At 47.3% G+C, this 15621-nt stretch overlaps 1 protein-coding gene across 3 annotated transcripts in view; it reads right to left on the bottom strand.

Moving 5' to 3' along the window:
- The window catches only part of LOC100338951 (sodium/glucose cotransporter 1), a 69245-nt gene that overhangs the window by 6067 nt on the left and 47557 nt on the right, over positions 1–15621 (bottom strand). For all 3 annotated transcript variants that reach the window (XM_070065727.2, XM_051837134.3, XM_070065730.2), the window contains 2 exons: positions 14745–14895; positions 2975–3143 (listed from right to left, as the gene is read on the bottom strand). In XM_070065727.2, coding sequence (XP_069921828.1) covers positions 2975–3143; positions 14745–14895 — 320 coding nt within the window. The remainder of the gene's footprint in view (positions 1–2974; positions 3144–14744; positions 14896–15621) is intronic.

Raw genomic sequence — 15621 nt, 5'->3', positions numbered from 1 at the left:
ATGCTATAACGAGTACTCAAACAGTATATTTCACTTTGTGTTTCTATGGGGGTGCAAACGATTGAAATCTTTACTTAATGTACACTAAACTGATCTTCTGTTAAAAAAAAAAAAAGAAAGAAATTATCAATTCCCAACTTGACTCTCACTGGGATTAAACATGACAATAGGTCTGATCTGATTTCATCATCATTAAAAAAAAATCATCTATTATTTTTCACTTTATGTTTCTGTGTGGGAGCAAACTGTTGAAATCCTTACTTAAGGTATACTAAGCTGATCTTCTGTATATTAAGATAATCGAAAATGAATCTTGATGTGAATGGAAGGGGAGAGGGAGTGGGAAAGGGGAGGGTTGTGGGTGGGAGGGACGGTATTGGGGGGGAAGCCATTGTAACCCATGAGTCGCACTTTGGAAATTTATATTCATTAAATAAAAGATAAAAAAAAAAAAAAGAAAGTCCTTGAGAAAAAAAAAAAAACAACTCTTGAGTGAGATAATGAACGGGCATCTCAATAAATGTGTCAAAAAAAAAAAAAAAAAAAGAGTCTTGTATTCCACAGTCCTCTGAGTAGCCCCTCTGTCTCCCTGGCTGGTCAGGTCAAAATCTCAGGTGCCATCCCTGCCGCCTTCCTTTCCATCTTGTCCCGCCTCTCACCAGATCCTGTTGGCTGTGCCTCCCAAAGGAATCTGGGATCCCAGCTCTCGCCACCATCTCCACGGCAACCCAGACCTAACCCCGGCCTGTGCTCTTCTCAGGAGCAGGTGGGCCCTGCCTGGTCCCCTGCTTGCTCACAGGAGATGGAGTGCTCTCTCCAGGCTCCCCTTGGGGGATGCCATGCCTTTGTCTAAAGCCTCCAATGACGTCCCACCACGTCCAACACAATCAGACCTCAACGCCCCCACCCCCAGCCCAGCCCAGCCCAGCGGCTCTATCTCCTTGGTCTTCTCCCTCCGGTCATCACGGCCATCTTCCCACACCTCCAGCCTGCCCTTCTGTTTCTGGCTGGGGTCTTCCCCCTTGCCCATCTGTCTGCTTCCCCAGATCTTGGTATTTCTGTCTTGCCCTTCATGTTTCAGATTCAAGGTCACTTCTTTGGAGAGGTCTTTTTCCACCTCCTTAGTTAATGGGAATGCAATCCAGGTCTCCCGCGTGGCTGGCAGGGACCCAGGTGTTGGAACCGTCACCTGCTGCCTCTCGGGGTGCACATTAGCAGGAGGCTGGCATCGTGAGCAGAGCCAGGACTTGGGACGAGGCACTCTGAAACGGGAGGTAGTGTCGCACGTGGCATTTCAACCACTGCACCAGAGCCCTTTCCCTGTCTTCTCTCCCAAACAGCACCACACGACTGTCAGAAACCTCAGCCTCCTCAGCGGTGTTGTCTGTCCCCTCCACCTCCATTACCTGCACCTCTACTCTGTGAGAGTGAGGACCGGTCTTGGGCCTGACTCAGGGGCACGGATGGCAGAGGAGACAGAGGACACAGTGCGAGGTCAAAACCTTCATGGAAAATGGAAGTAAAGGATACGCTTATGTTGGTGCCCCAAATATTGAAATTCAGGCATAGTTTTTTCCCCATAACATTCATTTTTCATGAACCTTTTGAAAGCCCCTTGTATATAGGCAAGCACGTCGAGGTAGGACCTGAAGGCAGGACTCACTTACTGAAGGCAAAGGGCAGAAGCCAGATGAGGAGCCCCCGGCCATAGCAGGGGAGAGGCCTGGAGAGTTCTCTGGCCTTAGGCGTGGTGGCAGGAAGCCCACGACTAGACTCTGCCCCCAGCATTTTCCCTGGTGCTGGGCTCCCAGACCCTGAGGCCGGCATCGTGCCTGGGAGGCAAAATCCCCTGACTCCTGCTCGGCTTGCCCATGTGCCTTCCAGCGGAGCAGAGCAGCAGCTCTGGTGTCCTCGGGGCGCATGCCTGGCTACAGTGAATCCCGCTGAGAGGGCGCAGCAGGAGCAGGGGTCCTGCTCCAGCCAGTTGGTCTAGAGAGGGCGGGGGGAGGGGGCGTTTTTATGCCAAGGGCCATTTGGGTAATTGTAACATCATTTGCAGGCCATACAAAATCACAAAATGCTGTGGATGTATTGAGTTTTGAGTCTCGCCTGTGGTTGCCCTGGCAGGGCTTTACATGGCTTGCGGGCTGAACGTTCTCCACCCCTGCTCTGGAGAACGGAGCCCCTGAGATGAGTCTGGAAGAAGGCACTGGCCAGGTGTGGGGGAGCAAACAGATATTTCTGGCAAAGCAAACGGTCCATGCAAACGATGGGGTGGGGAGTGGCTGGAGAAGGACCTCAGAACTACAGGTTGTTTGGAGTGGCTGGGACCTGGCACGGAGAGGCCAAGGCCCACAGGTAGGCAGCGCTAGGTCACAGCGTCCTTCAGCACCGCGCAGGGACCTGGGGAAGGCTCTGCTGCTCTGCGCTGTTTCACAAAAGAAGGTTTAAGACTCAAACATTTGTTTTTGGGCAAATTGTGCTTTCGAAGTCTTAAGGATGCAATGATCAAACCATTAACTGGGATTTCATTTGAACTTCAGTGTGGCTGAAAGGGATGCTCAAACTAATCATCACCTCAGGAGGGAAGGTGGGAGGAGGCTGTTTCTGTGCAGGATGAAGTCTCTGAGCACAATGCATCCATGAGCAACAGAAGGAAATCTTCCTACAGCCAAATATGAGCGAGTGAGGGAGAATCAGGGCCATTTTGCACCATCTGAGGCATGGGTGAGCGTGGATTACATCATAAAGGCAGGACAGCGAATGAGAGCTCTCCCTTCCCCTCCATGCACAAGAGGGAGCTTGGACCAGGTTTGCCATCGAGGAGGAAATAATCTCTCAGGGAGCAAACGACCCCACAGTGGGAACTCCGGAAGCGCAGAACACCCTCCTAGGGCGACTCCTGCAAAGCCTATGCCAGTGTGAAAGCAAAGCCCCTCCCACCACCCCCTGTGGTGGCCGTGCCGACACCCACCTTCTCATTGACTCTCTTGCAAAAGATGGCAAGTAGGAAGATGGCAGTAATGGGTGGTGTCAAGTAACTCCTGACTGCCTGCTTGTATTCATAGAGTGTTTCGCTCTGGAGCGTGTTCATAATAGGGACCCAGACAATGGTGACAGCAAACAAGATTATAACAAAAAACCTGTGAATTGAAATCAACATCAATGAGAGTTGGATAGGTTCTTTTCCCTGCCAAAAAATATCTACAAACCCATAAATGATTGACTCAACTGTTCCTTCACTTAGATTCAGGTGCCCATTTATGAGTGTGAGGGCAGAGCAGCCAGGGGTGACCTTAAACACAGATGGATGTCACAGGGCTGCGGACAAATGTCATTGATGATGATGACTTCTTCTTCTACTTCTGTTTTAAAATACTTGCTGATTTATTTGCAAGACAGAGAAAATAAAGATGGAGAGAGAGAGAGAGAAAGAGACAGAGACAGAGACAGAGACAGAGCAAGCTCCCATATGCCAGTTCACTCCCTAAATGCCTGTGACGGTTGGGGGCCAAAGCTCAGAGTATGGAACTCAGCCCAGGTCTCCCACATGGGTGGCAGGAACCCAGGTACTTGAGCCATCGCCTGTTGCCTGTTACCTCCCAGGGTCTATATTCACAGGAAGCTGGGATCAGGAGCTGGAGCCAGGAGTTGGACTGTGGCACTCTGATGTGGCACAGGGACATTCTACCTGGCATCTCGTTAGTATGCCAACTGCCCACTTCTCAACTTCTGAGTATCTATTTGTTACTGCATAATGAATACATTTTCACCAAATTTGGAGGCTACAGTTAGGGCCGTTAATCTTAAGATATAGAGTACATGGCATATACCACATTTGCAAACATTTCAGAGAGATTACTATGGCACATGGTTTTAAAGACTTCAATAAGTTGAGGCGGATATTAAAGCACAGTGGGTTAAGCTACTGCTTATGACTCCTACATCCCATACTGGAGTGTGTGGTCTGAGTTCCGGCTACTCCATTTTTGCTCCAGCTTCCTGCTAGTGCACACCCCAGAAGGCAGATGATGGCTCAAGTACTTGGGTGCCTGCCACCCACATGGGAGACCTGGATGGGGTTCTGGGCTCCTGGTTTTGGCTTGGCCCAGCCTCCGATGTTGTGGGCATCTGAGGACAGAACCAGCAGATGGAAGCTCCCCCCACCACCCTTCTTTCTCTTTCACTCTGCCTTTTAAGTAGATGAAAAAATAAACATTAAAAATATTTAAGCTAGCTAAATCCAGACAATGTTGGTGAAAATTTTAAGGAATTAGGGGGAATGCTACAAATGCTCATTACTTTTTCTAAATAAGTAATGTTAACGTGCATCCATACACAAGGGGGCTTCAAAAATTTACAGAACATTGGAATCAAAACTAATGCAAGTTTTCTGTAACTTTTTGAAGCCCCCTCATGGAAAATTACACTAGGTCAACTTTCACCACAAAGGTGAGTAAATCTTAGTTGCTATGTCAACAAGGGCTGAAAATTTAAATTTTGAGAGGGTGAATGTAACTTTGAAAAACCCATCGATAGTTGAAGAAGGGCCAGAAAAGTGAGTTCCGGTTCTGGCAGGGATGGAATAGCTGCCCTGGACTAACCAGCCGTGGGTGACGATGAGAGATTCTGGGTCAGCTATAAAAACAACAGCAAGACACTGAAGAGTAGCCAGAGCCGGCAGAAACGGGAGAGATTCAACCCGTGAAAGAAAGGCACCATCCTAGGTGACGTCTCCACGTACCCAGCTTTTCTCTTGAGGGTCCTCCCTGGACTTCGTGACATGGGGTGGCTGGAAGTTAAGCCCCATTCTTTTTAATAGATTTTTATTTATTTATCTGAGAGGTAGAGTTATAGACAATGAGAGGGAGAGACAGAGGAAAAAGGTCTTCTATCTGCTGGTTCACTCCCCAAATGGCTGCAATGGCCAGAGCTGTGCCGATTCGAAGCCAGGGGCCAGCAGCTTCTTCTGGGTCTCCCAGGTGGGTGCAGGGGCCCAAGGACTTGGGCCATCTTCTCCTGCTATTCCAGGCCATAGTAGAGAGCTGGATCGGAAGTGGAGCAGCTGGGTCCCGAACCAGCACAAATATGGGATGCCGGTGCTTCAGGCCAGGGTGTTAACCTATTGTGCCACAGCGCCAGCCCCTTGGGGCATCTTCTACAAGCCCCATTCTTATTGAGCTGAGACGACAGAAGACAAAGGCTGGGGTGTCAGAGTGAATCAAAGTCTTGGGAGTGATTCCAAAATGAGCCATAGAGCAAGGGGTGCACATCTTTAAGCTCCCTTGGCCCCGGCTGCCCCTTGAACTCTACATGTGTGGGAGAATCTCCAGAATCCACCAATGAGCAACCGCTGAGCAAAGATTTCAGCTGCTGTTTATTGTTGGGGAGACACAAACTGGAGCTGGAATCCCATGAAGCTACAGGGGTTACAGAACTAACCTCAGGCTTTCCCTGATTCTCACGACTTGGGAGTACAGACTGCATCCCAGGGTTCAGAGTCTGCCGCGTGGCACGTGTTGTGGAGCAGCAGGTTAAGCTGCCACCTGGGAGAACCGGCTGCTGCTCCACTTCTGATCCAGCTCCCTGCTAATGCACCTGGGAAAGCAGTAGAAGATGGCCCAGGTGCTGGGACCCTTGCCACACATGGGGGAGACCTGGATGGAGTTCCTGGCTCCTAGATTTTGCCTGGCTCAGCCCTGGCCATTGTGGCTGTTTGGAGAGTGAGCCGGCAGACAGACAATCTCTGTCTCTTACTCACTCTCTCTGCAACTCTGCCTTTCAAATAAATACTTAAAAAAACTTGCCCTAAGACTAAGAGCAAAACTGAAACAGCCCACCTAGCAAGTAAAAAGCAGATCTTTAAGTGTAAGGTGATGAGCTAGTAATTTATCTGACTTCTAGGACACAAATTGATACTCTTCACATGATTAGCTACAATGTCTACTATCCATAAAATTTACTAGGCATGTGAAGAAATAAAAAAGTGGGCAAAAAAAAAAAAAAAAAGCAATCAATAGAAACTGATTCCAAGTTGCCTCACACACATTTCAATGGGCAAAGGACTCCAACGCAGCTATTACAGCTATATTAAAGGTCTAATAGGAAATGATAGTTATCATTGAATAGATGAGACATCATGACAGAAAACTGGAAACCGTAAAATATTTAAAAAGATCCAAATTTCCAAACTTAAATTTTAGTTCATTATAGGAACTGAAAAATTCACTGGTGGCCACACCCATGGTTAGGAAACTGGCAGAAAAAACAGCCAATAAACACAAAGACAGAACTAAACTCAAGAACACAGAAAAAAATTATTGATAAACAGAGCCTTAGTGATCTGTTGAATGATATCAAATGGCTCATATACATATCAATAGAATCACAAAGAAAGAGATTGGAATAGAAAAATATGCAAAAAATTGCAGAAATTTTATGACAACTATTAATTTACAAATTTGAGAAACTCAGCAAAACCCAAGCAGGAGATACACACATGCATACAACACACACAGTACTGTGACACTGTTGAAAATACAAGAGAAAATCTTGAAAGCCAAAGGAACAAAATATATTACTTAAGAGGGCAGCAGTGTGAATAATGGCTAATTTCTTATCACAAACAAGAGGGTAGAAGATAATAAAATGGCATCTTAAAACTAGTGGGGGCTGGCACTGTGGCATAGTGGGTAAAGCCACCGCCTGCAGTGCTGGCATCTCGTATGGGCACCAGTTCAAGTCCCGGCTGCTCCACTTCCAATCCAGCTCTCTGCTATGGCCTGGGAAAGCAGTAGAAGATGGCCCAAGTCCTTGGGCCCCTGCACCCACCTGGGAGACCCAGAAGAAACTCCTGGTTCCTGGCTTCAGATTGGCCCAGCTCCAGCCATTGTGACTATCTGGGGAGCAAACCCTCAGATGGAAAACCCCTCCCCACACCAACTCTGCCTTTAAAATTAAATAAATAAATCTTAAAAAAAAAAAAAGCTAGTGAAAGAGGGAGCTGGCCACTGTGGCATAGTAGGTAAGCCTCTCTCTGTGGCACTGGCAAACCATATGGGTGCTGGTTTAAGTCCCAGCTGCTCTTCTTCTGATCCAGAAAGCAGTAGAAGATGACCCAAGTCACTGGGCCCCTGCACCCAAGGGGGAGATCCTGAAGAAGCTCCTGGCTTCTGTTCAGCCCAGCTGAAGGAAGACCTTTCTCTCTGTTTCTCCCTCTTTCTCTCTGTAACTCTGTCTCTCAAATAAATAAATAAAAAAATTAAAAACAAAAACTAGTAATAGAAAAACAGTCAATCCAGAACTCTGTGGCCAGTGATAATATCCCCCCCCCCAAATACAGGTGAAATAAAAACATTTGCTGATAAACAAAACTATCACCAGCAGACCTAATAAGGAATGCTGAAGAAAGCTCTTCAGAGTGAAAAGGAATCCACATGGAAACTTCAACCTAAAAGAATGATGAGCACCAGAGAGGCAATTAAAATAAATGGGTAAACAGAAAATGTTGTACAGTTTTTAATCTTAATTTTGCATTCAGTTTTAGCTTTTAATTCTAAAAAATATTTATTTATTTGAAAGTCAGAGTTACAGGGGGAAGGAAGAGAAAAAGATGAAGAGAGAGAGAGAGAGAGAGATCTTCCATGCACTGGTTCACTCCCTAGATGGCTACAATAGGCAGGCCTGAGCCAGGCTGAAGCCAGGAGCTTCATCTAGGTCTCCCATGTGGGCACATGGGCCCAATCACTTGGGCCACCGCCCACTGCTTTTCTCAGGCACATTAGCAGGGAGGTGGATCAGAAGTGGAACAGCCAGGACATGAACCAGTACCTATAAGGGATGCTGGCATCATAGTTTTCAATTTTTTAAAAATATTTTATTTATTTATTTGAGAGGTAGAGTTATAGACAGAGAGGGAGAGAAAAAAGCCTTCCATCCACTGGTTCACTCTCAAATGGCCACAACAGCTGGATCTGGGCCAATCTTAAGCCAGCAGCCAGGAGTTTTCCTGGGTCTCCTATGTGGGTGCAGAGGCCCAAGCGTTTGGGCCAACTTCTACTACTTTCCCAGGCCATAGCAGAGAGCTGGATAGGAAGAGGAGCAGCTGGGACTAGAACCGGTGTCCATATGGGATGCCCGTGCCACAGGTGGAGGTCTAGCCTACTGCACCACAGCACCAGCCCCAGGTTTTAATTTTTAAATAAATATTATTTTATTTATCTAAGAGCAAGAGATACACATGCACACACACACACACACACACACAGAGAGAGAGAGAGAGAGCTCCCATCTGCTGATTTATACCCCCAATGCCTGCAACAGCTGAGGTTGGGCCAGGCCCAAGCTGGGAGCCAGGAATTCAGTTTGGGTCTCCCATGGGAGTGGCAGGGACCCAGCTACTTGAGCTGGCACCTACTGGCTGCCAGAGTGCGCATTAGCTGAGAACTCAGCTTAAGAGTGGAGCCAGGGTCTGAACCCAGGTGTTCGGATATGTGATATGAGTGTCCCAAACAGCACTTAACTACTAGGCCAAACACCTATCCCGTATCTTAATTTCATTAAAAGTCAATAAGGGGTGAGATTTGGCTAGCAAATAAGACACCAATTAAGCTGCTTACGTCTTGTATTAAAATGCCTGGGTCTGACACCCAGCTTTGGGTCCTGACTCCAGCTTCTCACGATGCAGACTCTGGGAGGCAGCAGGGACGGCTCAGGTGTGGACTCCTGCCACACATATGGGAGATGTCAATTGTGTTCCCAGCTCCTGGTGTTGGCCCAGACCCAGCCTGGGCCGCTGTAGGCATTTGTTGAGTGAACCAGTGGTGGGGGCTCTCTCTCTCTCTCTCTCTAAAAAAGTATTTTTTTTATAAAAGAAAGGCAATAAAGCAAAAAAATTATATGACTATGTGTTGGAGTCTCTAATGTATGCAGATGTAAAATATGATAGAAATAATCTGGGGCCGGCGCCATGGCGCAGTAGGTTCATCCTTTGCCTGCGGTGCTGACATCCCATATGGGTGTCGGTTCGAGTCCTGGCTGCTCCTCTTCCCATTCAGCTCTCTGCTGTGGCTTGGGAAAGCAGTGGAAGATGCCAAGTGCTTGGACCTCTGCACCCATGTGGGAGACCCGGAAGAAGCTCCTGGCTCCTGGCTTCAGATCGGTGCAGCTCTGGCCGTTGCAGCCATGTGGGGAGTGAACCAGTGGAAGGAAGACCTTTCTCTCTGTCTCTCCCTCTCACTGTCTGTAACTCTACTCTCAAATAAATAAATAAAATCTTAAAAAAATATAATCCAAAAGATGGAAGGGGAAAATGTGGGAAAGGACTTACTTATTACATAAAGTAGTGTGATAGGTTAAGAACATATATAAGAATTTCCAGAACAAAAAGGAATTAAAATAGAATATTAAATTTTATTTCTAGCCACACTGATGATGCTGTTAAATGTAAATGGCCTGGGGCTGGCGCTGTGGCATAGTGGGATGAGCTGCTGCTTCCAACACTGGTATCCGTATGGGCACCGGTTTGAGTTCTGGCTGCTGTACTTCTGCTCCAGCTCCCTACTAATGGCCTGGGAAAGCAACAGAGGATGGCCCAAGTGCTTGGCCCTGGATCTATCTGGGAGACCCAGAAAAGCTCCTGGCTCCTGGCTTCAGCCTGGCCCAGCCCCAGCCCCAGCTATGAGGAGTGAACCAGTGCATGGAAGATTTCTGTCTCTCTTCTCCCTTCCCTTCCCCTCCCTTCCCCTCCCTTCCCCTCCCTTCCCCTCCCTTCCCCTCCCCTCCCCTCCCCTCCCTTCCCTTCCCTTCCCTTCCCTTCTCTCTCTCTCTCTCTCTCTCTCTCTTTCTCTCTCTCTCTCTCTCCTGCCTTTAAAATAAATAAATCTTTAGAAAATATAAATGGACCAATCATTCAAATTAAAAGGCAGCAATTGTCAGACTAAATTAAAAAATCATGATCCAGCTATATTTGCTCTACAAGGGACTCCAAATACATGCATAGGTTAAAAATAAAAGATGTGACAATTACTAAGCATGAGAAAGCTGGTGTGGGCTAAAGTAATAACAATGCAAACGTCAAGGGAAGGGGCACACTCAGAGATTTACACAAGGGGACACTGCACCATGACTGATGGGTTAATTCCTCAAGAAGCAAGAATAAGCATAAATGTGTAAGTGCCTTATACCAGAACTTCAACACTTATGAAGCAACAAAAAGTACTATGGGGAAGGAGGGAAGGACAACTACAAAATCATAACTGAAGACTTAATTTAAAAAATGTATTGTTGGGTGGTGTGGAGAGAGAAAGAGAAACAGAGCTTTCATCCACTGGGTCACACTCTCCAAATGCCCACAACAGCCAGGGCTGGGCCAAGGATGAAGATTGGAGCCAGGAGCTCCATCCAGGTCTCCCATGAGGGTGCAGGAGCCCAGCTTCTTGAGCCCTTACTGCTGCCTCCCAGGGAAGGCACCAGCGGGAAGCTGCAGTCCTCAGTTGAAACCAGCTATCAGACTCCAGTACTCCAATATGGGATGTGCTAGGCTAAACACCCAACCTGTAATGGAAGATTTTAATATCCTTCTTTCATATAGAAGACACTAAATACTTGAGTGTGTGTACACACACAGAAATACACAAATACACTCTGGAAGAGGGAGACAAAAATTCAGTATGAACACAAAGTATCATAAATTTCAAGATTGAAATCTGAGCGGATATTCTTAGATCACAGTGAAAGGAAGTCAGAAATCAATAATAAGACAGTAAAGAAAATCCCGAGTACTTGGAAATCAAACAGCACACTTCCAAGTAACCCATGAATCAAAGAAAGCACAAGGAAATTAGAAAATATTTTGAACTGAATAAAAATGAAAATACAATATATCAAAATTTATGAAAGGCAGCTAAAGCAGGGCTTAAAGGGAGGTTTATAGTTGTGGTAAAGAACAAGGAAAACAATTCAAAGAATACAATACTTAGGAATGAATTCAGGTGCAAGATATACACACTGAAAACTAGAAAACAGAGAAATCAGGAAGGTCCAAGTGAATGGAGATGTCCCAAAGTTATGGATTATGTATGGGCTGGTGAGTGTGGCAGGGCGAGAGAACCTAATGCTGCTTTCATGGGGGCCTTAATCCCATTCATGGGAGGAGAAGCTGAATGGCCACACCACCTGTTAGAGGCCTACTACTTAAGCTGCCACACTGGCCATTAAATTTCACTTCTGAGTTTTGGAGAAGACACATCGAAACTGTAAATCTACCTACTTAACACTTTTATGGTAAAGGGACAGCAATCAAGACACTTTAGGGCTAGCATTAGGACAGATTACTGCAGAAAAATGGAGTCCAAAAATAGATCCAGAACACAGTATATGGTCAGCTGATGTAGCTCAAAGATGTTAAAAGATTGGTGAAGATGGTGAGCAGTCAGAATCATCACACATTACCTGCTATGTCACAGCACTGGCCCCATCTCTGTTTTTAAAGATTTATTTATGTATTTGAAAGTCAGACTTACAGAAAGAGGGAGACATACACACACAGATCTTCCATTTTTGGTTCACTCCCCAAATGGCTGCAACAGCTGGTGCTGGGCCAGGTTGAAGCCAGGAGCCAGGCACTTCTTCCAGGTCTCTGATATGGGTGCAGGGGCCCAAGCACTTGGGCCCTCCTCTGCTGCTTTTCCGGGTACATTAGCAGGGAGCTGCATTGGAAGTGGAGCAGCCGAGACTCAAATCAGTTCCGGTATAGGATGCTGGTGTCACAGGTGGCTACTTAACCCATTATGCCACAATGCCAGCCCATGTAGTATTTTCTTAACATGCTTATTTATTTTCATCTACTTGGGGAGGGAGAGAGAGAAAGAAAGAGAGAGGAAGAGAAGAGATAGAAACCTTCCACTGGTTCATTCCCCAAGTGCTTACAATAGCCAGAGTTGGCCCAGATCAAAGCCAGGAGACAGAAACTCCCTATGGGTCTTCCACATGGGTGGCAGTGGCCCAAGCACTTGAGCCATCATTCGCCGCCACCCAGGAGACAGAAACTCCCTATGGGTCTTCCACATGGGTAGCAGTGGCCCAAGCACTTGAGCCATCATTCGCCGCCACCCAGGATGCACTAGCAGGAAGCTGGATTGGAAACAGAGCAGTTGGGACTCGAATTGGCACTCTGATAGAGGACATGGGCATTCCAAGCAGTGACTGAACATGCTGTACCACAATGTCCACCTTTACCATTCTTTTAACATATTTTGGGGTTCATGTCTACTACTTTAACATTTTTGCATTGATATTTAAAAATGAGATTAGTATTTAATTTTATTATTTTTCTATGCTATAGTTGTTAGGTTTTAGCACTAATATCTTTTTTTTTTTTTGACAGGTAGAGTTATAGATAGTGAGAGAGAGAGACAGAGAGAAAGGTCTTCCTTCCGTTGGTTCACTCCCCAAATGGCCGCCATGGCTGGTGCTGTGCTGATCCGAAGCCAGGAGCCAGGTGTTTCTTCCTTGTCTCCCATGCAGGTGCAGGGGCCCAAGAACTTGGGCCATCCTCCATTGCCTTCCCGGGCCACAGCAGAGAGCTGGACTGGAAGAGGAGCAACCTGGACCAGAACCCGGCATCCATATGGGATGCCGGCACCACAGGCAGAGGATTAACCAAGTGAGGCACGGCGCCAGCCCCTAGCATATGGGTTCTAGTTCCAGTCAGGGTGCCGGATTCTGTCCCGGTTGCTCCTCTTCCAGTCCAGCTCTCTGCTGTGGCCTGGGAAGGCAGTGGAGGATGGCCCAAGTCCTTGGGCCCTGCACCCACATGGGAGATAAGGAGGAAGCACCTGGCTCCTGGCTTCGGATCAGCACAGTGCACTGGCCACAGTGTGCCAGCCGCAGCGGCCATTGGGGGGTGTGTGTGTAGACCAACGGAAAAGGAAGACCTTTCTTTCTGTCTCTCTTTCTCTGTCTACTCTGCCTGTCAAAAAAAAAAAAAAAAAAAAAAAAAAAAAAAAAAAGTAAAAAAAATTTCTCAGACAAATGCCTTTTCAACCAAAGCAGGCTAATGAAAATATAAAAGCAAACTCAAACACCTACAGGGATTAGATAAAGTAGATAAACAATATGCACCTAAGTCAAGATAAAGAAGTGTTTGAGGGGCCAGCGCTGTGGCGCAGTTGGTTAAAGCTGCGGCCTGCAATGCCGGCATCCCATATGAGTGCCAGTTCGAGTCCTGGCTGCTCCACTTCCAATCCAGCTCTCTGCTATGGCCTGGGAAAGCAGTAGAAGATGGCCCAAGTCCTTGGGCCCCTGCACCCATGTGGGAAACCTGGAAGAAGCTCCTGGCTCCTGGCTTCGGATCAGCTTAGCTCTGGCTGTTGCAGTCATTTGGGGAGTGAACCAGTGGATGGAAGACCTCTCTCTCTCTCTGGCTCTACCTCTCTCTGTAATTCTGTCTTTCAAATAAATAAATAAATCTTTAAAGAAAGAACTGGAGGAGTTATTCCTTTAAAAAAAAAAAGAAGTGTTTGAGACATACATGGCCAAGTTAAAGGCTGGGGCCGGCACTGTGGGCACAGCAAGTCAAGCCGTCTGCAGTGTGGGCATATGAGCACCACTTCCAGTCCCAACTGCTTCTGATCCAGCTCCTTGTTAATACACCTGGGAAAGCAGTAGAAGATAGCCCAAGTGCTTGGGCCCCTGCACCCACATGGGAGACCCGGAGGAAGCTCCTGGCTCCTGTCCAACCCCCAGCCATTGCAGCCCTTTGGGGAGTGAACCAGTGGATGAAAGATCTCTCTTTCTCTCTCTTCTCTTTGACTTTTAAATAAATAAATCTTTTTTTTTTTTTTTAAATAAAGGTGTGTGGCCCAGGTGTGGCAATGTCAAACCCTATGGAGTAAGTTTTTTTTTTGGACAGGCAGAGTGGACAGTGAGAGAGAGAGACAGAGAGAAAGGTCTTCCTTTGCCGTTGGTTCACCCTTCAATGGCCGCCGCGGCCAGCATGCTGCGGCCGGCGCACCGCGCTGCTCCGATGGCAGGAGCCAGGTACTTCTGGTCTCCCATGGGGTGCAGGGCCCAAGCACTTGGGCCATCCTCCACTGCACTCCCTGGCCACAGCAGAGAGCTGACCTGGAAGAGGGGCAACCAGGACAGAATCCGGTGCCCCGACTGGGACTAGAACCCGGTGTGCTGGCACCGCAAGGTGGAGGATTAGCCTAGTGAGCCGTGGCGCCGGCCATGGAGTAAATCTTTTAAAGACAGCAACTTAGCAGGTGCCACGTGGCATCAAGGTTAATAGCATGGTCTTGAAACAAACAAGTTCCCCTACTTACTTTGTGATCTCGGATAGATCAATTCTCCCCTTTAGCCACTGTTTCCCCATTTGCACCATGAGAATGAGAACAGTCAAGCTTACCTTTAATGGCTATGGATAGGACTAAAGGAGACAATGGATGCACATGTCCCCCTAGTGACTAGTTAGTGGGAAGTGAAAGTAGGCTCACTTTTATCACTGCGATCATTACTTTCCCTTTTTTTTCTCAAGTGAACAAAACAATTTTCTTTTGTGATAATCAAAGCAATACATCTTCATTGTACAACTGTAGCAAAAACAACCAGAAACCCAAGCAGGATGGTGTAGACACGGGATAGGTGTATATCCTGTATCACGGCCTCAGTCTTTCCCATGATGCATTGTGGGCGTTGTTGCCCTGACTCCGGGGACTGCTGGGACGAGAGGAGCACCTCACCTTCCTGTTATCATGAGTTCCTTCTCCGTGGCCATGGGCCGCATGTGGGCATAGATGTTCAGTGTGAACAGGGCACTGGCACTGTTGAAGACGGAAGTCAGGGAGGACATGAAGGAGGCGCACACAGAGGACAGCAACAAGCCCCGTAAACCTGGAGGAGAGAGGACATGTCCTGGCCCTCCAGCTCTCTGACAGTGCCAGGAAGTGACTGAGGCCGCCTGAGGAATTCTTCCAAATACTACTTTTTTTTTTTTCCTAGAACACATTCAGTTTTATTTGAAATGGAATTTCATCTTAGATGATTCCATGATGCTTTTTCTTGCTTTGTGACAAGAACTTAATAGCTTCCTGCGGTGTCTCTGTATGCTAATGGGAGTTAATACTCCTTGAGTGGTTACTCTGTGCCAGGACAAGCATCAGCCCACGCCATCCTCAGCCCTGTGGGCTGGATGCCTGTGCCGCCTTCCATTTCATAATGAGAAGCCAGATGCTGCAGCTGCAAGGGATGCAGTTCCCTGGGCCGCAGTGTTTTCACCTGTAAAGTGGGCACAGCAACAGCCACCTAGAGCTGCTATTAAGATGAAATGACGTAGATGGGTTAGAACAATGCCCAAGATAGAGCAAATGTTAAAATACAAATGGCAATTAGAAATCAAATAACCCTGTATCGTCTCCTGGAGGGTCACCATATCGAAGGTACCTGACCTGCTCCACTGAGAGATTTCTGTGTGTTTCTGGGTGAATGCGAGGATAATCAATTCCTCAATTGGAAGCCCAGGGCAGTAGTGCCCCAGCTGGACTCACTGGGCTGCGTGAGGCAGGTGAAGACCGGGGTCTTTGGGTTTGCCTGCCTGCCTGCTGCTCCCATGCTCACTTG

Source organism: Oryctolagus cuniculus, chromosome 21 (assembly GCF_051225735.1).
Source record: "Oryctolagus cuniculus isolate XC-2025 breed Fujian yellow rabbit chromosome 21, ASM5122573v1, whole genome shotgun sequence".
In the NCBI taxonomy this organism is placed as follows: domain Eukaryota; kingdom Metazoa; phylum Chordata; class Mammalia; order Lagomorpha; family Leporidae; genus Oryctolagus; species Oryctolagus cuniculus.
The sequence above is the reverse complement of the archived record's forward strand: the minus strand, read 5'-3'. Positions and strand labels throughout refer to the sequence as shown.